This window comes from Chelonia mydas, chromosome 4 (assembly GCF_015237465.2).
Source record: "Chelonia mydas isolate rCheMyd1 chromosome 4, rCheMyd1.pri.v2, whole genome shotgun sequence".
NCBI classification, from domain to species: Eukaryota; Metazoa; Chordata; order Testudines; family Cheloniidae; genus Chelonia; species Chelonia mydas.
The window spans coordinates 92,635,712-92,660,937 of NC_057852.1; the positions used below are offsets into that span (position 1 = coordinate 92,635,712).

The 25,226-nt window shown below is 42.2% G+C and overlaps 1 protein-coding gene across 2 annotated transcripts in view; it reads left to right on the forward strand.

Annotated features, from left to right (window-relative positions):
* Positions 1-25,065, forward strand: part of CORIN (corin, serine peptidase) — a 308,207-nt gene extending 283,142 nt beyond the window's left edge. For both annotated transcript variants that reach the window (XM_007071024.4, XM_043544404.1), the window contains exons 18-22: positions 7,596-7,645; positions 10,739-10,913; positions 19,210-19,481; positions 21,634-21,767; positions 22,976-25,065. In XM_007071024.4, the coding sequence (XP_007071086.3) occupies positions 7,596-7,645; positions 10,739-10,913; positions 19,210-19,481; positions 21,634-21,767; positions 22,976-23,158 (814 nt within the window). In that variant the 3' untranslated portion in view covers positions 23,159-25,065. The remainder of the gene's footprint in view (positions 1-7,595; positions 7,646-10,738; positions 10,914-19,209; positions 19,482-21,633; positions 21,768-22,975) is intronic.
* Positions 25,066-25,226: the final 161 nt, after the last annotated feature.

Consider the following 25,226-nt stretch of genomic DNA (forward strand, 5'->3'; position numbering starts at 1 on the left):
ATCGCACAGAGCGGAATAATGATTGTGTAAATGTATGGCCAGTCGGGTTTGAACAATAATAATGTCTCTTCTTATTTTAAAAAAGTGTTTGCATGTTTTCCATGGGGGATATTTATCAACAGAACAACATATGGTTCACTGTTTAGTTTTTCGTTGTAGGATTCTGAGCCCAATATGCACCCTTCTCCCCCCATTTCCCATTCTCAAGTTTGAGTTATCTGTTACATTTGATAGCTAGCTAGAAAGTGGTAACCATAATTAAGAAACCATTGAAATATTTAAGTATTATGGTCCAAATTCAGTGTAAACTGGTACAACCAACCTGATTGCCTTCTATGATGAGATAACTGGCTCTGTGGATATGGGGAAAGCAGTGGTTGTGATATATCTTGACTTTAGCAAAGCTTTTGATACGGTCTCCCACAGTATTCTTGCCAGCAAGTTAAAAAAGTATGGATTGGATGAATGGACTATAAGGTGGATAGAAAGCTGGCTAGATTGTTGGGCTCAACAGATAGTGATCAACGGCTCAATGTCTAGTTGGCAGCCAGTATAAAATGGTTGGTCCTGGGGCCGGTTTTGTTCAACATCTTCATTAATGTTCTGGATGAAGGGATGGATTGAACCATCAGCAAGTTCACAGATGACACTAAGCTGGGGGAAGAGGTAGATACACTGGAGGGTAGGGATAAGGTCCAGAGTGACCTAGACAAATTGGAGGATTGGGCCAAAAAAAATCTGATGAGGTTCAACAAGAACAAGTGCAGAGGCCTGCACTTAGGATGGAAGACTCCCATTAACCGCTACAGGCTGGGGACCGACTGGCTAAGCAGCAGTTCTTCAGAAAAGGACCTGGGGATTACAGTGGATGAGAAGCTGGATATGAGTCAGCAGTGTGCCCTTGTTGCCAAGAAGGCTAATGGCATATTGGGCTGCATTAGTAGGAGCATTGCCAGCAGATAGAGGGAAGTGATTATTTCTCTCTATTCGGCACTGGTGAGGCCACATCTGGAGTACTGCATCCAGTTTTTGGCCCCCCACTACAGAAAGGATGTGGACAAATCGGAGAGAGTCCAGCGGAGGGTAACGAAAATGACGAGGGGGCTGGGGCACATGACTTACGAGCAGAGGCTGAGGGAACTGTTTAGTTTGCAGAAGAGAAGAGTGAGGGGGGATTTGATAGCAGCCTTCAACTACCTGAAGGGGGGTTCCAAAGAGGATGGAGCTCGGCCGTTCTCAGTGGTGGCAGATGACAGAACAAGGAGCAATGGTATCAGGTTGCAGTGGGGGAGGTCTAGGTTGGATATTAGGAAACACTATTTCACTAGGAGGGTGAAGCACTGAAATGGGTTACCTAGGGAGGTGGTGGAATCTCCATCCTTAAAGGTTTTTAAGGCCCGGCTTGACAAAGCCCTGGCTGGAATGATTTAGTTGGTATTGATCTTGCTTTGAGCAGGGGGTTGGACTAGATGACCTCCTGAGGTCTCTTTCAACCCTAATCTTCTATGATTCTAACTCTATTCATGTCACTGGAGTTATGCCAGTTTACTGCAGAGCTGGATTTATTTGTGTATTCATCCATTATGGCCATTCATCTCTTCCATCTTTCCAGTGATACATAGAATTTAGTTCCTGACCACCAGTGGCCTGAGTAGGGCCCATAGCCTTTTTGCAACAGAAGTGTTAATTCCAGTAGCCTAGCCAAATTCCTAGTTGAATTACATTCTGTTTATGTAAAAAAAAAATCTTAAATTTTCAAATAGATGCAAGGGTATTTATCATTTTGTCTTTCACCATAGTGTGCATGGTATACGGCAGTGGTTTTCAAACCTTTTTTCATATGTACACCCCTACAAAATTTCAAAAGGAGGTGCAGACTCCTTTGGAAATTCCCAGGGGTCCACAGACCACAGGTTGAAAACCCCTAGTGTACAGTATTTTACTCTCTCTACAGTATTTTGTGTATAAGTTTAAATTAGACTCATAGACTTTAAGGCCAAAAGGGACCATCATGATCATATAGTCTGACCTCCTGCACATTGCAGGCCACAGACTTTCACCTACCCATTCCTGTAGTAGACCCACGGCCTCAGTTACTGAAGTCCTCAAATCTTGACTAGATGTTACAGAGAATCCACGGTTTACTCCAGTTCAAACCAGCAAGTGACAGTAAGTTTGTAAAATACTTTGTGATCCTTCTGGATGAAAAGCACAATATAAATATAAGTTAGTATACTTCATTCTTTTTTTGCTCTATCTAGTAATACAGATAAGGAAGTGTTATTTACTCCTTCTCATAACACGAGAACTAGGGGTCACCAAAAGAAATTAATAGGCAGCAGGTTTAAAACAAACAAAAGGAAGTATTTCTTCACACAATGCACAGTCAACCTATGGAACTCTTTTCCAGAGGATGTTGTGAAGGCCAAGATTATAACAGGGTTCAAAAAAGAACTAGATAAATTCATGGAGGATAGGTCCATCAATGGCTCTTAACCAGGATGGGAAGGGATGGTGTCCCTAGCCTCTGTTTTCCAGAAGTTTGGGAATGAGTGACAGAGAATGGATCACTTGATGATTACCTATTCTGTTCATTCCCTCTGGGGCACCTGGCATTGGCCACTGTCAGAAGACAGGATATTGGGCTAGATGGACCTTTGTTCTGACCCAGTATGGCCGTTCTTATGTACAGTGCAATGTTATAACAGCGTGTAATACTGCCTCTTAGAACACTGGACACATTTATCATTCTTCCAGAACAAGGATTTTTCCTGAAGCCTGACCTGTATTTGATTTTCCTTTAATTTCTATATGTGCCCACATTCCTGATATCTCTGCTGGCCTGAAAATTATCTGGGTTAATATAAAAGAGAAACACAAAATTGATTTATGTTTTAACATGGTTTTGGTTGAGAACTTGTCCAGATTTTAAGTGGTACTGTCACTGAAATCTAAGAAAGCCTCTCATTTTTATATATATGCACTAGTATATTGTGCTCATCAGTCCCTCAAGACACACAGAAAAAAACTTAAAAACATGGGTAACAATAATTTGGCCTTCCATTCTTAGCAAATCCATAGGTATAGTAAATAAATATTGAGATCTTCATAGCAATTGGTGTCTTGTTCATATTTCATCTTATTCAAGACGTCTTTCTCTTATTGACTGGGTTTAATGATTTGCAGGTACTGTCAGTCATGCACATGAATAACTTGACTCATAGTGTGAGTAATCCCATTGAAGTCAATGAACCTTGGACTATGTGACACAAGGAGGCAAATGAACTGTAGAATCAATACTACTGGTAGGGAAACGATTCTCTCCCTCCCAAAAACCTACAACAAAAATGTGAACTCTTCAGTTGCATAAACGTTTTCCTTGGAAACTTTCTGCATTTTCATCAAAAGACCAAAATTCTTTTGGCAAAAAATTCTGTTTAATCTAAAAGCCATTTTCTATCAAATAAGTGTCAACAAAAATCTTTCACCTACCTGGAAGAACCAAGAGAGCTTCACAGAGATTTATTTGCCTTCAGATGTCTGAATTTAGGAATGATCAGATAGTACATCTCAGCTGTTGGGTTAATTAATAAAGAAAGAGGTAGTCTCTAAGCGTATGTCTACACTATGAAATTTGGTCAATTTTATAGAAGTAGATTGCGTATGTCCACACTAAGCACATTAAGTCGGCGGAGTGTATCCTCACTACCGTGCCTAGCGTCGACTTTAGGAGCATTGCACTGTGGGTAGCTATCTCACAGTTCCCGCAGTCTCCGCCGCCCATTGGAATTCTGGGTTAAGCTCCCAGTGCCTGATGGGGCAAAAACATTGTCGCGGGTGGTTTTGGGTACGTCGTCAGTCACCCCTCCCTCCATGAAAGCAACAGCAGACAATCGTTTCGCGCCTTTTTTCCGTGCAGACGCCATACCACGGCAAGCGTGCAGCCCGCTCAGCTCAGCTTAGTTACACCACTGTTGTCGTGTCCTGGGTGCTGCTGGCAGCAGACTGTGCAGTAGGACTGCTAACCATTGTCATAAACCGCTTCTGCTGCAACTCTGCTCTGCTGCTGTTGTCTCAATATCGAATTTCTCCATGTTGTCTGTCATGGGCTCCCGGGTATGTGTGTTCTTCCTCGGGAAATATGCGCGGTACTAACCGTTGTCCTCCACCACTTCTGCTGCAACTCCGCTCTCCTGCCCTCATGAATCCACCTCGCAGGTCCTCGTCGTTCTCTATAAATATCTATTCTCATGGCATCCGTCGTCAGCCACCACTTCTGCTGCAACTCTGCTCACCTGCAGATGCCATACCACGGCAAACATGGAGCCTGCTCAGATCACTGTGGCAGTTATGAGCATTGTAAACCCCTTTCGCATTATCCTGCAGTATGTGCAGAACCAGAACCTGCAAAAGCAGGTGAGGAGGTGACGGCAGCGCGGTGATGAGAGTGATGAGGACATGGACACAGACTTCTCTCAAAGCATGGGCCCCGGCAATTTGGACATCCTGGTGGCAATGGGGCAGGCTTATGCAGTGGAACGCCAATTCTGGGCCTGGGAAACAAGCACAGACTGGTGCAAAGTGTTGCAGGTCTGGGTTGATTCCCAGTGGCTGCAAAACTTTCGCATGCATAAGGGCACTTTCATGGAACTTTGTGACTTGCTTTCCCCTGCCCTGAAGCACAAGAATACCAAGATGAGAGCAGCCCTCACAGTTCACAAGCGAGTGGCGATAGCCCTCTGGAAGCTTGCAACGCCAGACTGCTACCGGTCAGTTGGGAATCAATTTGGGGTGGGAAAATCTACTGTGGGGGCTGCTGTGATCCAAGTAGACAATGCAATCGCTGAGCTGCTGCTATCAAGGGTAGTGACTCTGGGAAATGTTCAGGTCATAGAGGATGGCTTTGCTGCAGTGGGATTCCCTAACTGTGGTGAGGCGATAGACGGAATGCATATCCCTATCTTGGGACCGGACCACCTTGGCAGCCAGTACATAAATGGCAAGGGGTACTTTTTCAATGGTGCTGCAAGCACTGGTGGATCACAAGGGACGTTTCACCGACATCAATGTGGGATGGCCGGGAAAGGTTCATGACGCTCGCATCTTCAGGAACTCTGGACTGTTTGAACAGCTGCAGGAAGGGACTTACTTCCCAGACCAGAAAATAACTGTTGGGGATGTTGAAATGACTATAGTTATCCTTGGGGACCCAGCCTACCCCTTAATGCCATGGCTCATGAAGCCATACACAGGCACCCTGGATAGTAGTAAGGAGTTGTTCAACTATAGGCTGAGCAAGTGCAGAATGGTGGTAGAACGTGCATTTGGATGTTTAAAAGCTCGCTGGCGCAGTTTACTGACTCAGTTAGACCTTAGCGCAACCAATGTTCCCATTGTTATTGCTCCTTGCTGTGTGCTCCACAATATCTGTGGGAGTAAGGGGGAGACGTTTATGGTGGGATGGGAGGTTGAGGAAAATTGCTTGGCCACTGATTACATGCAGCCAGACACCAGGATGATCAGAAGAGCACAGCTGGGCACACTGCGCATCAGAGAAGCTTTGAAAACCAGTTTCATGACTGGCTAGGCTACGGTGTGACAGTTCTCTTTGTTTCTCCTTGATGAAAACCTGCCCCCTTGGTTCACTCTACTTCCCTGTAAGCCAACCATCCTCCCCCCTTTGATCACTGCTTGCAGAGGCAATAAAGTCATTGTTGTTTCAAAATCATGCATTCTTTATTAATTCATTACACAAATAGGGGGATAACTGCCAAGGTAGCCCGGGAGGGGTGGGGGAGAAGGGAAGCACCAGGTGGGGTGGTGGAGGAGGGAAGGACAAGGCCACAAGAATGTCTGGGGGGGGGGGGTAACTTATTTCCCTTTGTTTTTCCTACCCCCCCCCCCAGATGTTCTTGTTAAACCCTGGATTTGTGCTAGAAATGGCCCACCTTGATTATCATACACTGTAAGGAGAGTGATCACTTTAGATAAGCTATTACCAGCAGGAGAGTGGGGTGGGGGGAGAGAAAACCTTTTGTAGTGGTAAAAACCCATTTTTTCATGCTTTGTGTGTATAAAAAGATCTTCTGTACTTTCCACAGTATGCATCTGATGAAGTGAGCTGTAGCTCACGAAAGCTTATGCTCAAATAAATTGGTTAGTCTCTAAGGTGTCACAAGTACTCCTTTTCTTTTTGTCCTAATATGGAGGACGGAATAAGGCTGCCCTCCCCAGAAACCTTTTGCAAAGGCTTTGGGAGTACCTCCAGGAGAGCTTCATGGAGATGTCCCTGGAGGATTTCTGCTCCATCCCCAGACATGTTAACAGACTTTTCCAGTAGCTGGACTGACTGCAAATGCATCCCATGTCTTCAGGGCAAATTAATCATTAAACACTCTTGCTTTTAAACCATGTATTATATTTACAAAGGTACCCTCACCAGAGGTGCCTTCTCTGGCTTCATTGTCCAGGAGCCCGCCTTGGGAGGGTTGGGAGGGTATTGGCTCCAGGGTGATAAACAGTTCCTGGCTGTCAGGGAGAACGGTTTCTCCGCTTGCCTGCCGTGCACTATCCTCCTCCTCCTCACCTTCCTCATCCCCAAAATCCTCATCCCTGTTGCATGAGATAGTACTTGCAGGTGTCCACGGACAGGGGTGGGGTAGTGGTAGGGCCCCCCCTTTCCCCCAGAATTGCATGCAACTCATAGAAGTGGCACGTCTGGGGCTCTGACCTGGAGCGGCCGTTTGCCTCTTTGGTTTTTTGGTAGGCTTGCCTGAGCTCCTTAATTTTCAGGCAGCACTGCTGTGGGTCCCTGTTGTAGCCTCTGTCCATCATGCCCTCGGAGATTTTTGCAAATATTTTGGCATTTCGTCTTTTGGAATGGTGTTCTGATAGCACAGATTCGTCTCCCCATACAGCGATCAGATCCAGTACCTCCTGTTCAGTCCATGCTGGAGCTCTTTTATGATTCTGGGACTGCATGGTCACCTGTGCTGGTGAGCTTGCCGTGCTGGCCAAACAGGAAATGAAATTCAAAAGTTCCCGGGGCTTTTCCTGTGTACCTGGCTAGTGCATCGGAGTTGAAAGTGTTGTCCAGAGCGGTCACAATGGAGCACTTTGGGACAGCTCCCGGAGGCCAACACTGTTGAATTGCATCCACACTACCCCAAATTTGACCCGGCAAGGTCGATTTCAGCGCTAATCCCCTCGTCGGGGTGGAGTATAGAGATCGATTTTAAGAGCCCTTTAAGTCAATGACAATGGCTTCATCGTGTGGATAGGTGCACGGTTAAATTGATCTAATGCTGCTAAATTCGACCTAAACTCGTTGTGTAGACCAGGGCTAAAATATGCAACACCCAATTCATAAAGGCTTTATATAGATCTAAAATAACACCTTTAACTGCCTTCAGAAACAAACTGGAAGCCAGTGCAATTTCTGGTGTCCCAATATAATGCTCCCTGTGTTTCATTGTATCATGTGGATTGATTTTGCTGTGTTTAAACAAATGATCCAATTGCTCTTATATTGGGCTGATATAATATGATATGTAAATTGATAATATGTTTTTAATTTTTATTGTTTCAACACTTAGGCAGTCATGTCAAAGCAGAAGCAAAGTGTCCCTTCTCTGTACCAAAAAAGGTAAGAGAAAAACATATAATTCCTGGAACAACATATGAAGAGCATTTTATTTGGACTCTTAAGCATGTGTCTTTGATATGTTGAAATATAATTTCTCAAAAACAAATCTTTAATGTGTATTTCCCTTTGAAATCTGATATACTTTTGTTCATCTATTAGTTTCCCATTAATTTTTTTTTGGCCACTACATCCAATGTTTTCAGCTTTTTTCCCCTTTTGATGATGAAATTGTCCATTGTATTGGACTAAGGCTGGCTTCTGCCCCCACTAAATTAATTGGGAGTCTTGCAAATAATTTCAAAGGGAGCAGGCTTGGTCCATAATTGGTATGATGATATAGTTACAAGTACTGCATGTGTCATAAATATAAAGGGATGGGTAAACACCTTTTAAAATCCCTCCTAGCCAGAGGAAAAACCCTTTCACCTGTAAAGGGTTAAGAAGCTAGGATAACCTCGCTGGCACCTGACCAAAATGACCAATGAGGAGACAAGATGCTTTCAAAAGCTGGGGGGAGGGAGAAACAAAGCCTCTCTCTCTCTCTCTCTGTCTGTGTGATGCTTTTGAACCTGAAGTTGTTTTTTACCTAAGAGCAACTAGAGGGGTTTTCTGTCTATTTGCCTGGAGACAAAGGTGTTAGCTTTTGTTTTTGTTTTAGGATTTTGATTTTTTGAACAAGAAGCACAGATCTTAAAAAGGAATTTTGTTTACTTTGGGCTGCTGAAAAGCAGGTTTTTGGCTGAAAGCAGTTAGAGTTTTTTTTTCTCTCTGCTTTGGGGCCAGAGCAGAGACAAAAGGGAATTGTCTTTTGTGAGCTGGCGTTTTCTCTACCTAAAGGCAGGGTAGTTAACCTCCTGCAGGGAAATTCACCAGTCTTCACAGACCTGAAGAAGTTTTTTTTTTTTTTCCTAAGAGCAACTAGAGGGGTTTTCTGCCTATTTGCCTGGAGACAAAGGTGTTAGGTTTTTTTTTAAGGATTTCTCTGTAGGCTGACAATCACTATCAGAGAACATAGGTATCCGGACAGCACAGCAAAATTCTACAAGCCAAGTTTTTGTTTTGTTTTGTTTTCTTTCTAACTCTCAGGTGTAAAGTTAGTTAAAAACAGAGAGGTTAAGATGACAAACTCCATTCCTGTTCTTTCCCCAGCGAAAGCATCACAGACAGAGAGAGAGGCTTTGCTTCTCCCTCCCCCCAGCTTTTGAAAGTATCTTGTCTCCTCATTGGTCATTTTGGTCAGGTGCCAACGAGGTTATCCTAGCTTCTTAACCCTTTACAGGTGAAAGGGTTTTTCCTCTGGCTAGGACGGATTTTAAAGGTGTTTACCTTTCCCTTTATATTTATGACAGCATGTTACATAGTTCTTCCTCAAGTCTTACTTAGGAAGACTCTCTCAGGCTGCTGTGGAAACTTGCCTGAATAAAGACATAAAGATTTGGTCCATAGAGTCTAATGAGAAAGGGTCAGACTGAGATATTAGTGAGTCTGGAGTAAGTTCACTGACTTTATTGGATTTACTCTGGATTGACTGAAAACAGAATCTGTCCCAGAAATTATATCACTAACTGTATGCACTGGTATAATCATCTTTCCAATGTCGTGCAAATGGAACCAGAACCAAAGGATGAATTCCTCTTTTGCCCTAATCTTGTCAATATCCATGTTTTGATTAGACTAAACTTTTGTTCCTGTTGGGAACATCTTTTGCTACCACTATAGTAAGTAAGCTCCTGATATGGTAGGTTACCCATTTGTAGCTGTGACTGTCAAGGGGATAAGGAAATTTAAAGGCGAAAACTCCAGATTAAATCTAAATGCACAGTGGATTGTGCAAGTTTAAGTGGTTTGAAAATACAGCAGTTCTTCAGTTGGATGTTAGGTTCTACAAAATGAAAAAGCTTTCTTGAAGAACATTTTGAATAAATATATTAGCCTGATGACAAAGATTAATCATAAAGCATGACCTAGATCCAGGAAACTACTCAAAGTTTACTATTACCAAAAAAAAGTCATCTTGTAGGACTCTGTAAGGTTGTTTGCCTCTTACATGTAGTACATATAGAGGACTTTAAAGCAACACAAAGGTCCTTGCCCCCTGAAGTTATTTGAGGGAATGTGCTAAGAATTTAATAGTTACAAATCAACATTGTACTAATTTATTTCTTCATCGCTAAATTCCCACATATATGCAAAAACAGGATATCCTCCCCTGGGGAAGGATTCCAGAAACTGATACTATTTCAGCCAATTCTCTAAATTGGGCAGTAATAAAACAAGAGATTTATAAGAGCCTGTCACATTACAATCCCAGAATTAAAAAGGAGAACTAAAAGAAAGGGATGAACATATTTTTAAAAGGTGTGTAGCTGACCAGCAAGTTAATGGAAAACTTCTTGTCAGTGAAATTTATAACAATATGATATAATTTCCAAGGGAAGTGGTGGATATTTAAAACTAGAATGGACAAAGCACTAGAATAGGCATTGTAAAAAATGAATCTTCACTGGCAAGCTATATATGAGCAAATAGCTATTTTTCATTTGAAATTTCCATGAGTAGAGCAAGTATTATATATCCTGCAGATAGATGCACATCCACACTTGGACTTCTGGGACTGGGCAAAGGCTTTCCAATGTGCTACTCCAGTGCCACTTCTGGGGTGTAGTCCAGGGTAGCAACAGCATGCTGGTGATTGACAGGTGATGCATTGATATAAAAATAACCCCCATGCCCAAGGATAGGTTGATAGCTCTACTTCTCAGAGAAAGCCAAACTCTTCCAACTTAGTCTGGCTTCCCCCCCGCCCCCGTTTGTCTTATTTGGGAACCTAAATAGGTCAAATTAATCCCTGGGCTCAGTCCACTGAAGTGAAAGGAGGGATGAATTTGGCTCATTGTATACGGAATTCAACACAGTGTGTTGTTTTTATAAATTCTTCCCATAAGTGCGACATAATTTCATGAGTTTTATAACTTCATTCCGTATAGAGAAATCCCTTTGCAATATTTTTTTCAAAGCAGATTTTGAGAACGTTCTATGCACGTTGAATTTCGTGGCAGTGAATAACACACTGTATCTTACATTTCTCGCTAGATTGTGGCCGTCGCCCTGCAGCTCGCATGAGCAAGAGGATCCTTGGTGGCAGGACTAGTCGTCCAGGACGGTGGCCTTGGCAGTGCTCTCTGCAGAGTGAACCAAGTGGGCACATATGTGGCTGTGTTTTGATTGCAGACAAATGGGTTTTGACGGTAGCACACTGCTTTGAGGGGTGAGCAGAGCTGAGACAGTTTTACTGTTGACGTACAAATGGCTAGTTAGACAAATAACTTCCACGTAAACATATTAAAAAAAAAAATCAGATCTTGTCAAAACAGCAAATCTCTTTTTGGAGACTAAAGAGACAATGAATGTTATTAAATGATTTCAACTGAGGGTTTGACTAGTTTTAATATTCACTTTGATACCTAAAGTTGATAAAGGCTTTGACTTTCAGCTAGGAAATTCATAAAAAACTATCCCTTTCATTTATGATATTTTACTAATGTGTCTCATATAACTATAGAGTAATAAATCTTCTCACTGAGAGCCAGAATAAAAATAACACAAGAATACAGGGACAGTGGTAGCTGTTTAACCAGAAAAAATAAAATTGACACTTCGCCACAGTGGTATCTGAGATGATGGAGCTATTGCCTTTTCTAACTACAGAGAAATGCTACGCTATCTCCACTGTCATTATTAAAAAGTCAGCACTTACCATGGAGTGAAAATTTCTAGTATCTGAGATTTGATACCACAAGGATTTTCTGTTTGAAGCACAGGAACCATTGATGCACCTCAGGCACCAGACATGGGTGTCAGTTTAATGCTAATCACGGTATCATTTTGATTAAACAGAATTTTGGGTGGAAGTTTATTACCCTTACTTCCTGTTTTGCACCAAGTCCTGTTAATTTTACTTCTCTTTAGAAATCTAATGTGTTTCAACAGTTAACCTGCTTTCCCCTCATATAGTCTAAGTACATTTCTGCTGCACAGCTTCTCAGCTCATTCATCCCTAATGGGAGATGACTCCCACCTGTGGAGTTTGGAGATAATTCTGGAGTCTCCAGCAACTGCACTGAACAAAATGCCACCCTTCAACTCAGGCCACCAGAAATTCTGCTTCTGGCAGTAGAACAAACTGGTGGCTCAGCTTCTCCTGACCCCACTTTGTTTAAAACTCTCATTTGTATTCATTTTTGTGCAGTAGCAACTTCATCTCACCTTCTAATTCCCCTTACCCTTTCCTGACGTGAGGAATCACTGGAACATTGAAGCTCCTTCCCTCTGATGCAGCACCTTTTGAACAGGCTCTCCCTCCCTCCCACCCACCACAGCAGCAGAGAACCCCTACAAGCATTGAGCCACATCCAAAGGGTGCTGTAGGCAGCTTTTCAGGAAACTCAAAGGGTGAGCTATGGCTTACTGCCACTGACCCTTGCATTGCCAGAGCATGGGGCTTCAGAGGGAGAGCTATGGCCTGCTGCCACGGGTTGCCAACTTGCATAGAGTTTTGAGCCAGACAGCTGTGCCAGGGCTTCATGCGCCATCCAAATCCATGACTCCATCATGAGAAGTCTCACCTGGAGCATGAGCATTCGTACAGAGAACCCCCTCACATCTTAGCGAGACTTCAGGTTTTAAAAAAAGTCAAAAGCAAGTGTCCCTTTTGTAAGGCATTAGTTCGTATTGTTAATGAGCAAGGGGTGTAAAAATCAGGGTTTGAACCCTGTCTCCTTTGCCATCTCACCCTGAGGGAGGGTTTGCTGGGGCTTCTGTCCTCTACAGGACTTTCTCACATCTTGCTGTATCAGGTTCAGTGCCCCTCCCCCACTCTACGCCATAGTCTGGGCAGGCAGAGAAGCCTGGTACACCTAGTGAGCCCTGCCTCAGGCTGCAGTGTGGTGAGAATTTGTGCCTGTCAGGTTGTCAGCCTGCAGACCCTCACTCTGCCAGGGAAAGGGGCTAACGGTCTGAAAGGTGAGAAGGGGTCTCTCGCTTCCCTTCCCCCTCCCTATCGACTGGCTTCATACTAAAATATAAGGAGCACCTCAGGCCGTATGAGACAGAACAGGGGCACAGGAGGACTCCATTTCTGATGCAGCTCAACCATCATGGGATTACAGCGAGACAAATGAAAAATCCCTTTCCATGTTCAAAATGACTCCCGATTTAGTGAGTAAAGCCTGAGAGTGACACTAGGTTGCTCCTGAAGTACTTACCAGGGTGATAGCCAGCGTGGGCAGTAGGTTGTGGAAATAGCCCACCAGCTAGCCTTCAAAAGAACACCAATCCGAATATTTGTTCCAGTACCCATCCCAATTAAGTGGTCCCTAGGCCAGGATGAATAGCATGCTACCTCCCTCCTCCCAACAACCAGAGAAAGTCTCATACGCGCACCACCAAAAACTAACAAAACCCAAAAAAACTCATGACTCTCACAGGGCAAGAAGCCAGTGGCTCACAGAGAATGCATTAATAATTATAAAATAGTCTCCTTTAAGCAAAATTAGATACAGAGTTTCCAGTATGTGCCTGCTTTAAGAACATCATAAGATCTGAATGGGGATTTCTGGTTAAAACTAAATGTTAAACTATGTTATATAAAAATGGATGAAAATTCCATAAACTTTGGGAAGCTACAGTTGGTGCAGCAGTAGCTCCACCAGTGAAAGACAGTCAAAGCCTAAGAAGGGGGCTTCCTTCCAAAAGATCCCTTATAGACTATAAGAGTGAAATTTCAAAGCTTCAGCTGTGACCATTCAGATCCTATCCTTAATAAGGAAAACCAACTTGATGAGCCTCTTGCTTGCTACTGCCTAGGGGTGTGATTTTTGCTTTGAATGTCAGAGGTCTCAGGTTCACATTCTGGTCAATGCTGGGAGCAGTGTGTAAAATATTATTTCTTTGGAATATTTCCTGGCTCTTGATGTGATTTGAGATGAGCATTGCCTCCTAACTCCATGGCTACACCATGAGTAGCAATCACTCGTCTTAAACAGATACTTTGTGCAGCCAAATTTATACATGAGCGGCTATGTGTGGAAAACTTTGGAGAAATTAATATCTGAGAACGCTGAGCAGCCTCAAGCATCTCTGTGAAATCCAGCATAGCAATCTGTTGGTCACCACCAACAGGGTACTCAAGAAGGGACTATTTCTACTAGCAGAGGAAATAAACTGGAAGAGAAACTCCCAGGGAAGACCTGGATTTTTTTTTTTCTTCACAAACCAACAAACCTCAGCATGACAAAGACAAAATGGGCATTGATGTATGACAGTTCACAGTTCATGTACAAGACTCTGCCTTCTGATCCATCCTCTGCACCCAAAGTCTTAAATGGCTTTTAGTAGTTACCCATCTATACATATTTATGGACAATTTCACAATCCATTTCCTGTTTAGAGAAACAGACCCACTCATAACTTGCCAACTGCTAGAAAGGATTCAAACGCACCAGTTCAAAATCAAGAAGGGCTTTTTGAGCCCAACAGAAAACTTGTCAAAAAAGATGAGTCAAAAAAGGCCTGGCACGGGTCATAATTTTACCACCATGGTAAAGATTTGCAAAGATCGAAGAGATCATTGCAAAAGTTGTTTCCTACCAGCAGCCAGCTATAGCTAACTGTCTCCACTGACTAGGTTTATTGGTTTATGCATCAGTATCAACCTGTGCATGGGATTTCACACAATGTGCCTCCGGAGATTCCTTCTGAGGTTGTAGAATAACACAGCTGATGCAATGCAAAATTAGGTGTCACTCTTGGATCATGTATGAATGCCCTTTTATGGGCAAGTACAAACAACCTGCTGACAGCTTACTCAGTTTTCACTTATAGGTCTTTGCACACTTGCTACAAAAGCAAGCGTTGCAAGGTGGGTGCATACTTGGAAGAGAAGATGATTCAGGATTTATGGTCCCTTACTTAGCAGAAGGTAAGCACCCAGCTCTCTGAAGCTCACACCTTGTGCTACACAATTTTGCAAAATCTCAGAGTACATATCCTTTTAGTTCACTTCGACACTTCTAGCAGGCTAGCAGCAGAGTGGCTGAACAAACACATATAGGAATGCCCATATTGGATCAGACCATAGCATCCAGTACTTTGTCTCTGTTAATGGTCATACTAGCTGCAAGAGGAAAATGCAAGAAACCCCATAGTGGGCAGTTACAGAACAACTTGCCCCCAGAGGAATCTTCCTCCTATGTAGTTAGAAGTTGGAAGTTTAAAGGTGAATGTTTGTATCCCTTCCAAGTAGCCAGAGGTCAAAACTTCTATGAGGCATTTGAAATAATGTCTTGGTCAGAGAAGAATTTGCTGTGTTTAAAGACAGTTCACATAAAGGGTACAGAAAAGAAGTCGCAAGAGCTGAAGTTGTCATCCTAGCCCTCCACTGGTTTGGACTGAATAGACAGTCAAGGAACTTTCACTGCATCTGTGGAAAAGAACAGACCTCTTGAAGTAGGGACACCTCCTTCATCCTGACCTGAACCACCTAGTTAACAGCCTACACGTCAGAAGAGAAGTGTAGTTCAGCAGGAATTCTCTGTAGCCTCATTGATACATTTTGGTATCTAGACAGAACTTAATGAGAAAATTTTAATCATTGATGTGGTCAAGTTTCATTTCCGGTAATGAAGGGAAACAGTAAGCTCCCTCTGTACAGTGCCCAGCACAATGCCACCTTGGCCTCTAATTAATGCAATTAATAATCCCAAAGTTCTGGTGATCTTAGCTTCATTAGAGTTTCTACTGAATGGATGGTCAAAATCCTGCAACCAAGCACCATGAAAAGTTGGTATCAGCGCTAGTGGCATTCTTTATACAGCTATATCTGACTCCACAACTGAGTATCATTAGGTGTCAAGATTGATCAGCCTGGCCAGACTAGACAAACCTGTGGCTGGCCTTTCTTGTTTTGTTCCAAGCTTCCACATGTTTTTGAAAGGATGCAGCATACATGTGCAGTCCTAGCGATCTAAAGATGGATACACACACCAGTCCTATCCTGTTCATCTCATTTACTCTAAACGCCAGGGTCTGAGGGCTTCATAGTTGCTACGGGCAAGATGTTAAAATCCTGGGCCAGTTGTCATGCACAGAGGGCATCAAGGCTGCCCTTGAAATGGGTCCTAGTGGCATTGTGGAAAGAAAGCCTCTCATTTACACAGTAGGTTTCCATTCCTCTGTAGTAACATCTTTTATTAGAAAGTTGGTGCTGGGTTGGTTCCTAAACAAATTGCAAAGTTGTGCTTTTATAGAGAGGGAAGCTCTATTTCTGCCTATTATTCTTTTGTAATAGTAATTAAAATTCCACTTTATCCTCCTTTCCACTTCTCCCATTTCTGTGATTCACTGCTCGCTAGTCCCCATTGCAGATGAACGAGGAAAGGCGTTATGTAGCACAATGAGACATTTCTTACCTGATACATTTTTTTTTTTCTGTTAGTAGCTTCTCTTCTCATACAACCCACTCTGGAAGACCAGAATGTAACTTCTAACTTACAATACATTGATTTTTTTCCTTTAAAGGGAGAGAGATTTTTTTCCTTTAAACACAAGTCAACCAAATTTCCTCTTAATGCTGTTTATCGGTTGCTGAACTCTTTCTATAGTTTTGGAAGAACTTCTCGGGTAAGCTGAGTTGAAGGGCGGGGCTTAGTCCTAGAGCCCTCAGCAACAACATTAGAGAACGTGACAGTTGAGAGGTATTATCCATTAATGATGATTGAGGAGAGAAGCTGCTTGGGGAAGTTTTCATTCTATAGAACTTAGACTTTTTGAAGTGGTTCATTTGTCCCTGGATAGATCTATACTGCATCAGTGTGTACCTAGTATGTTTCCTTTAAAAGGACACTGTGTCCCAGAATGGATCCCAAATGCCAGCCATTTGAAATTGCTGGGATGAAAAGGTTTGTAAATTTCTATGCCGATATCTTGTTTGAATCTGACACTGTGAAATTACAAGAAATGGGTTATGCTCACTCTTCTAACCCTATAGTGGCACCAAACTATAAATGTGAGGTCTTATGTTGTTAAATCATTTTAAAAGTATACTTTCATAAACTGGAGGGCCCAGTCTGTTTCCTTTACCTGTTTGACATTATGATGTTGTATTGTGGATTAAGATGGTCTGAGGAAAATTATTTTAAATTGTGCCAGTCAAAAAAAAAAAAAAAAAAAAAAGCAATTATTTTAATTGAGGAATTTTAAAGTGATCTTAAAATATAATATATTTTTATCCTGAGACTTATTAGTTAGAGGCATTTTGGCAAAGAGTCAGCCAGCATGCAGGGACTATGTGTATACAAGTGTTGCAGCCACTCGCAGAGAACATTACAGCAAATGTGCTCTCAGATACTCAGACAATGGCGATGAGACTTCATAAAGCATCTAGTCCATCTTCTTGCCATTGCTAGTGTTTCCTCATTATGTACCCTATGGTTTTGTTGAGTCTGTTTTGCAATAAATCCCATGAAAACGCCTACGATCAATTTAAACTAACCAAGAGGTTTTTTTTCTGTTGGAGAATATATTCATGTTGTGACTTTTCATTGCCCATGGCTCTGCATTTTCAGAATCCTTCCTTGCTTTGTTCCCACAAGACACAGTGAGACATAAATATGCCTTGTGGTTTGTCGTCATACAGAGAGCCATGATGGACAAAAAAAGAGAGAGTCTGCAATGTCAGCAATGGCATGTTACCTTATTTTAATTGAAAATAACATTTATTATGCAATCAGAAAACCACAGTGCTGAGAAAGAGTTGTACTTTTGCATTTTCACAGTTTCTTTCTGCCGCAGTCTCTGTAAAGGCAGCCAAGCTTTACAAAACCATGTTCAATCAGCTATGTAAATAGTGAATGCTTCCTTTTTTTTAAAAGCCACAGGGAAGTCGGAGAACCTGTGACTACCCACTAGCTCTCACCATGTGATTTAATACTCTTAGCCTCTGATACAGCCCACATTTTAACATGGCGGTTCGCATGCAGCTCAACTGATGTTGGTTCAGTCCTCTCGACACTATTACTTCCCCTTCCTCAACTGCAAAAATCCACAAATGTCAGTAATGATGGCTACAATTTTTAAAAAATACAATCATGGAAACGTAGTCTTAAGCAATCACGGCTAAACGTCAAATTGAAATGTGACCTTCAAACTTAGGTTGCTGACACTTCACATCTTGAGGCCTAACACCTAAGGCTGGACTGTTGCCGTGAATGACACAGCTTTCATAATTTCCATATAGAGCAGGGGTGGCCAACCTGAGCCGGAGAAGGAGCCAAAATTTACCAATGTAGATTGCCAAAGAGCCACAGTAATACATCGGCAGCCCCACATCAGCTCCCCCCACTCCCGCTGCCTATAGAAGGAGCTGCATATTAACTTCTGAAGAGCCGCATATGGCTCTGGAACCACAGGTTGGCCACCCCTGACACAGAGCAAAGTGATGTGATGATTTTTTTGATACTAGCTGGTGGATGAATACAAGGACAGCTCTCTTGTTTGAGCTGTAAAGTTAAATTCAGAGTTGCTTGAGTAGCACATAGAAATCAATTGCTTAGTGACAAAGCAGGAGAGAGGCAAAAGACCACATTAGTGGATTTCCTAGCCCTGCCCTAATGATACTGAGCATCTTGACGGCAATAGGAATTGAGGGCACTTGTCACATTACAGGAGCCAGGAAGGACCAGCCTCTGCCAAAGTTAAAATATATACAGCCTCTTCTTAAAAATAATAGCAGACCTCAGGGAAGGGGCAAGGCAATTTGATCTAAGATATGTTCTGATGTGGTGCCTCTTGTTCAAAACAGCATATGCACTGTTCTTGTGGTTTGCACTAAAAATGGCAACGTGAGTGATTATTTTGGGTATAATTTTATACTAGTGATTTGGTGACCATCCACCCAATTATGGTTCTGTAACTTTTGCTTTTTCCAGTATTTTTATTCAGGAATTGTTTTCTAAAATTTGCCATGACCTAATTGCAACCTGAGATTATTGTTCTTCCTTTTGCACAAACTAACAAGAGAAGGATGGTACTACAGCTAAAATACATGGATGGGAGTCAGGAGACTTTGCTCAGTTCTTCCATCTATAAAACTTTCTAACCTCACAAGAGTGAGGAAAGAGTGAATTCATGAGTGTTTGAGCACTGAGGCCTAGATTCACATGGGGGGACTTAGGCGTAAGTTTTTACTGGTGGGTATATGCAAATCCAGCTAAGGCAGAGTGGAATTCACAAAACTTGACGTTCTGCTGGCTCTCTCCTGGAGTCCCCTGGTGAATCTAGCCCTGTGTTCCTTGGGTGGAAAATTTGAAGGAAAGAAAGTATGATTGTGTGTTTTTTGGTGAGATCTTAATTTTTAGTGTAACCTCAAAGTAATATTTCTGTTAGTTCTATAGTACCACTTCTGTGTTCAGTGCATTGCAGAAAGGTATCCAGAAGTCCTCAATTATACAACTGTGTATAAAAGAACTGTAGGGGGAAATTTACAATTTTTTCTTTTTCTTACAAAGGAGAGAAAACGCTGCAGTCTGGAAAGTGGTGTTTGGTATAAACAATCTGGATCATCCATCAATCTTCATGCAGACACGACTGGTGAAGACTATTATCTTGCATCCACGCTATAACAGAGCAGTAGTTGACTATGATATCAGCATTGTAGAACTAAATGAAGATATCAATGAGACAAGTTATGTAAGGCCAGTCTGCTTACCCAGCTGGGAGCAGTTGGTTGAGCCAGATACCTACTGTTACATCACAGGCTGGGGACACATGGGCAACAAAAGTAAGATGAATGCTTTCCAGACTCTTCGGAGAAATCTAACCTTCTACTAACCTGATCAACTACTTGGCTCCAATTGCAAACCACTGTGTCTACCTCTAGTTATATACTTGTGCCTTATTAGGCCACTTGTACATAATCTGTATGTATTCACAAAAGGCTATACCTGTGGCTAGAGCTTAGCTTGTCAAAGGCAGGAGCTGTTAAAGTCAGGCTGCTAAATCCATATTTCAGCAGCTACGTACATGATGTGATTTTTAAGAGTACTGCCCATCCAGGAGCTTCTACTGAGGAAATAGCCTGAAAATCTTGGCTATAGTCTGTTACTTGCTTAAGCTGCATTTGAAGCTATATTGAGAGTGTGGCAAATGATCAGAGGACGATAATGTTAGCCGTGTGCAAAGCTTCAGGCTCAAATCTTGGCTTGTTGCTTGACTAAACAAGATTTATTTATTTATTTATTTAACCAAAACTCTCCATAGCATGCTGTGGCACTATTTATCCCACCCTCCACATAATTCCCAGGTGTCTCTTTTCTGCCCAGAAAGGTTTTGCCTTGTTTTTGTTAATTGTAAGGGTCAGGGTCCCATGACACAGAGCAGAGGGAAAATGTTTGTGGCTGCCCTGGCTCTTAAGTACCAGTGATGTGGAAATATTTCTCTTTTTTAGTTATTGTAATCACGAGCAGGGGAAGGAGGTAAGCCCTGAACTCTGGAGAACAGGAACATAACATTGTATGGTATTCAGGCTCTAGTGGGCATGTCAAACATGGGGTAATACTATTCATACCATTCCTTTTAAATCTGAAACGTTCTACAGTCCGGAACAATGACTTAAATGCCACTGACTGGTGTAGTCTGTTTGCTAACAAGAAATCCATTCTGTCCGCGTACGCCTACTCTAAAGCTAGCAGACCTAATGACGCAGTGATGATGTTTCATACCATTGGTAAATGGCAAAACATTGTTTTTTTGCTCGCCCAAGCAGTCATGTTGTTAATGACATCAGTTTCAAAGTTACAGGTTACTAAGCACCATAAAACAAAGGTGTTCATCTTGATTGCATAGTGGTTAGTACTTTGTACTCTAGGTTTAACAGTTTCCCTTCACCTTTGAGTTTTGGCAAAGACAGCAGGCAACAAGCCCCTTTGGGACAGGATGAATGGTGTGATAGGTTTTGCTCTTCTCTGATACGCTCTCTGAGGGTTCATCAACCCAAGAATTTAGTTCATGACAAGTCTAGCCCGCTGCACACTAAGTGGCTGTGTGGACCATGCCTCTATGCACTAAATGTTTCCTAGTGCACTTTGAGCTGCTCCTGTGTCAAAATGCACTAGAGAACTTTTAGTGTGTAGGAGACAGATGCACACAGACCATGTGTGCAGGCTAGATTCACCCCCCAGCTTGCCATGAACTAAGCCTTCACATAGACCCACCCACCCCGAGTAAAGCAATCAGCTTTGATGGGTTTATTATACTAAGTATGAGGGTGACAGTGTTGTTGTGGGACATGGCTTTTGAGCCCCAAGTATATGCTCCCTAATTATGTCTTCTTCCCAACCCCCAATCTCAAAAGTCCCATAACATGTCTTTTAAAGTAGCAGCCGTGTTAATCTGTATTCGCAGAAAGAAAAGGAGTACTAATGGCACCTTAGAGACTAACCAATTTATTTGAGCATAAGCTTTCATGAGCTACAGCTCACTTAGCTGTAGCTCACGAAAGCTTATGCTCAAATAAATTGGTTAGTCTCTAAGGTGCCATTAGTACTCCTTTTCTTTCTATGTCTTTTAAAGGCTCCCTCCCCAGTCTGTCAACTCTAAGCCTGGTTTAGCTGGAGGCACAACATAAAATGCTCACACCCGCTCTGGAATAGAAGGTGGGCCAATCCCCACACCTATACCACTGTCCTGTGAGCTTGAGAAATGTGAATCCCTACTTGTGGGAATATATGAAACTACCCCCCCTTACTGGCGGGAATGGGGGAAAGAAGCTTTTCTTCTTATATTAAATACACATTTAAAGCTAATTTTATTATCATTACTATTTTTAAGTTTAGCCTATCATAGTAGAAAAGAATGTTGCAATCTCAACTAGCAATGAATATAAGTATTTCTGTATATTACAGTGCATACTTTAATACAGATTTTTTTTCCAGTGCCTTTTAAACTTCAAGAAGGAGAAGTTCGTATTATTTCCTTAGAACAATGCCAGTCCTACTTTGACATGAAGACCATCACCAGCAGGATGTTATGTGCAGGCTATGAGTCTGGAACTGTAGACTCTTGCATGGTAGGCCTTTTTCTGAGTAGAAACATGAAGCAGATTTTTTAAAATAAAAGTCTAAGAACCTATGGTATTTCAATGGGCACTAGAGGTTAGTTTTGACACAGAGGTAACATTAATTTTCATAGTACTTACTTAGAAATGGACTCAAACATTTTTGACCAATTATTTATTTCTATTAATCATAATCCATTTCAAAGTTGATTGTACTAAGTCTGCAAGTTTCACAGATTCCTTGACTTTCCATGATCCCTGAAGTCGCTGGTGCGCCTGGGCCGGGGCCAGCCCCTGCCCCAGTTGCTGCTGGGGCAGTCTCCAGCCACCGTGACACCCTCACCCCAGCAGCAGCAGAGTTTAGGTATGGTAGGGGGCAGGGGAGGGGAGGTGGCGGGCTCTGGGGAGCGCTTACCTCCGGGGTGCTCCCCAGAAGCAGCAACATCCCCCTCAGCTCCTAGGCAGAGGTGTGGCCAGGCAGTTCTGCGTGCTGCCTCCACCTGCAGGCATCACCCCAACAGCTCGCATTGTCTGTGGTTCCTGGCCAATAGGAGCTGCGAAGCTAGCACACTGGGTGGAGGCAGCACGTGGACCTGCCTGGCCATGCCTCCGCCTAGGACCTGAGCAAGGGGGAATGTCCCCACTTCCGGCAAGGCACGGAGCTAGGTAGGGAGCCTGCCGGCCCTGCCATTTCCCCCCACCCTCCAGCACCAGCAGGGGTCCTGGCCCGCACAGTGGCTTCTGCCCCCCCCAGCACCCATGGCACTCCCAAGCTGCCCCTCCCCAGATTGAGTCAGGGCTATATAGTACAAGTCATGGACATGTCACAGGCTGTGAATTTTTGTTTACTGCCCATCACCTGTCCATGACTTTTACTAAAAATACCCGTGACTAAAACGTAGCCTTACTTATGATCTACTTTTTAGAGCCTCTAACTAGTAGTATATGTTAAGTAGTAGGCTGATTTTTTTTCCGTTTGTTTGCGTGAATATTAAATAGCTAATTTTTTGGTATGAACATACCAGCCAACCAAACCTTATTGACATTGTTTCAAAATATTAGCTGTCCAGTTTGTATGCTGTTTTCTAGATTAGCTGAAACCCATTTTTACAGCTGCATTAGTCATGAAAAGCAGATTTTATAGAAACGCAGATATAGCTCGAGCCATAATGGCATTGGCTGTAACATCCATAGGTTGTATTTTTTCTCTCCCATTACAGGGCGACAGTGGAGGACCTCTTGTTTGTGAGCAGCCTGCAGGACGCTGGACATTGTTTGGTTTAACCTCGTGGGGCTCTGTCTGCTTTTCCAAAGTTTTGGGACCTGGAGTTTATAGCAACGTGTCACACTTCATTGAATGGATTGAAAGACAAATATACATTCACACCTTTCTACTAAACTAAGGCTAGTGGTGTGCTGACATACAAGAGGCAAAGATCATTGGCCTTTGAGCATTGAAGATTGTGCAACCAAGATACTTAAGAGGACGTTACAAGCTCTGTGTTGTTGATGGGGAGGTATGGAAAATGCAACATAAATGAATTGATTAAACTCTCTGCTACTAAAGATACTCTGGGGCAGGACTACTATTTTTGTAATCCTTTTTGACTTTTCCGTTAGCTGCATGGGTTACTATTCCAGGCATAACAGAAGGCTTAAAGAAAGAATCAACCAATTTTCTGCCTTTCAGACATTTAAATTAAGCTGTAGCACAGACTTAGTAAAACTATAAAACTTTGGGGGAAAAACAAACAGTAGCACCTGCAGTTTCAGCCCACAATTCTTCCAGTGAAGAATTAAACCAATATATTCTCAAAAATGACATTGAGGTCTATATTAAAATTAGCCCTTCTGCTACCTTGAGTTTGCTCCCATGTGAGCATAGCAGGGCCTTGTCAAAAACACAACTGGCATGGGAGAATATGTGGTTCTTTGAGACAACTGGTAAGTGGATGTTTTAGATACTGTCACACTACAATTAAGTCACATAGTGCAGACTACTGTTAAGTGAAGCATTTACCTCTAAAGTTCAGTACCTTCTGTATTGATTCACCTAATGTAACATGTACCAGATAGTGTCCTATAGAAATATTAACTGTACTCATAAATATTAATAGTGTTATGGATTATTAAACTACTTTTAAGTCACTGGTGTATTGCAGTTTCACTATAAGGAAGAAAACCCAGTGACTTGACAGTATGTCTCATTGTAGATTATGGGTTTAGGGGACAGCAAAATAACTCTCCCCTGACCTCTAAATAATATAGCTGTGTCCAAATTTCTCTAGTTCAGGGCTGCATCTGACTCATGAAAGTTGAGATAGATTGTCGACATCCTAATCTCAAATGCAAAAAGGTGCAGAAATTACAACTTCCAGTAGCCCAGGCTCCATCTTTCTCCACAGGACCAGGTCCTCAGCTGGTGTAACCTGATATAGTTCAGTTAAAGTCAAAGCCACCATATTGATATAAACCATCTTAAGCTCTGGCCTTTAGTGTGTAAGGGCCAGTTGGACAACCTTGCACTAATAGAGTGGAACTGGATTATGAAATACAGGATTTTCAGGAAGTTTTGTTTTCAGTATTAGGAAAAAAATGCTGTCATAAAACGAACAGCCTCTCCTGCCATCTCTGTTCACCAAAAGATGTACTTAAAGTTGGCTTTGATTTTATTGTAAAGCACTGGAACACTTACAGCCATTCTATGTATATGTAAGCACTGCCAAGAAATAATATTTAAGGTAATTTCTTATTTCCTCATTGATTACTTGGGCCTTGGCCTACAACCAGTTTTCAAGCAGAACTTCCCAGTAAAATAAATGAGTTCTGATTAAAAGCTGGTGGCACCATATAGCCCATTGAATATAATCACCTGTGTTAGGAAATGATGTGTCCCAAGCGGCATCAGAAAGGAGCAGAAGTTTTTTTTCCAAATCATTTCTGCCACAACATTCCATGTAAAGACGATATTTGTAATTTTATAAATGTACTTTTATACTGGTTTTCCCCTTCTATATGTGCACATGATAATATTGTATGTAGGTTTTAAAGAGTCAAATTTACTCCCTCCTTCCAATGTATTAGTCCTTTCCTGTGTATTGTCATATCTATGACCATGAGAATTATCTAACACTTGTAGCCCCATTTTAAGGTGATAAAAACACATTTGTTGTTTCACTCCTGTCACAGCTACAGCTCCACATGGAATTAACAACTAGGCAGATGTGTTTATTTCTACCCATATTAAACAAATATGTACAACAATTTTCCAATAATTTCTGTGATCTAAAATAAACACGTTTTTATTCTTGCCAGAGACTCAGTTCAAATGGAAGAAGTTAGAAGCAAGACTATACCTCTACTCTCTTTGTGATTGAAACCAATTGGCATACATGCGCCAAGCTGCTTACCGTACTACTCCTAGCCGCCTCTTAGCACAGTATCAGTTTGTTCAGATTCTGTCTCTACAAC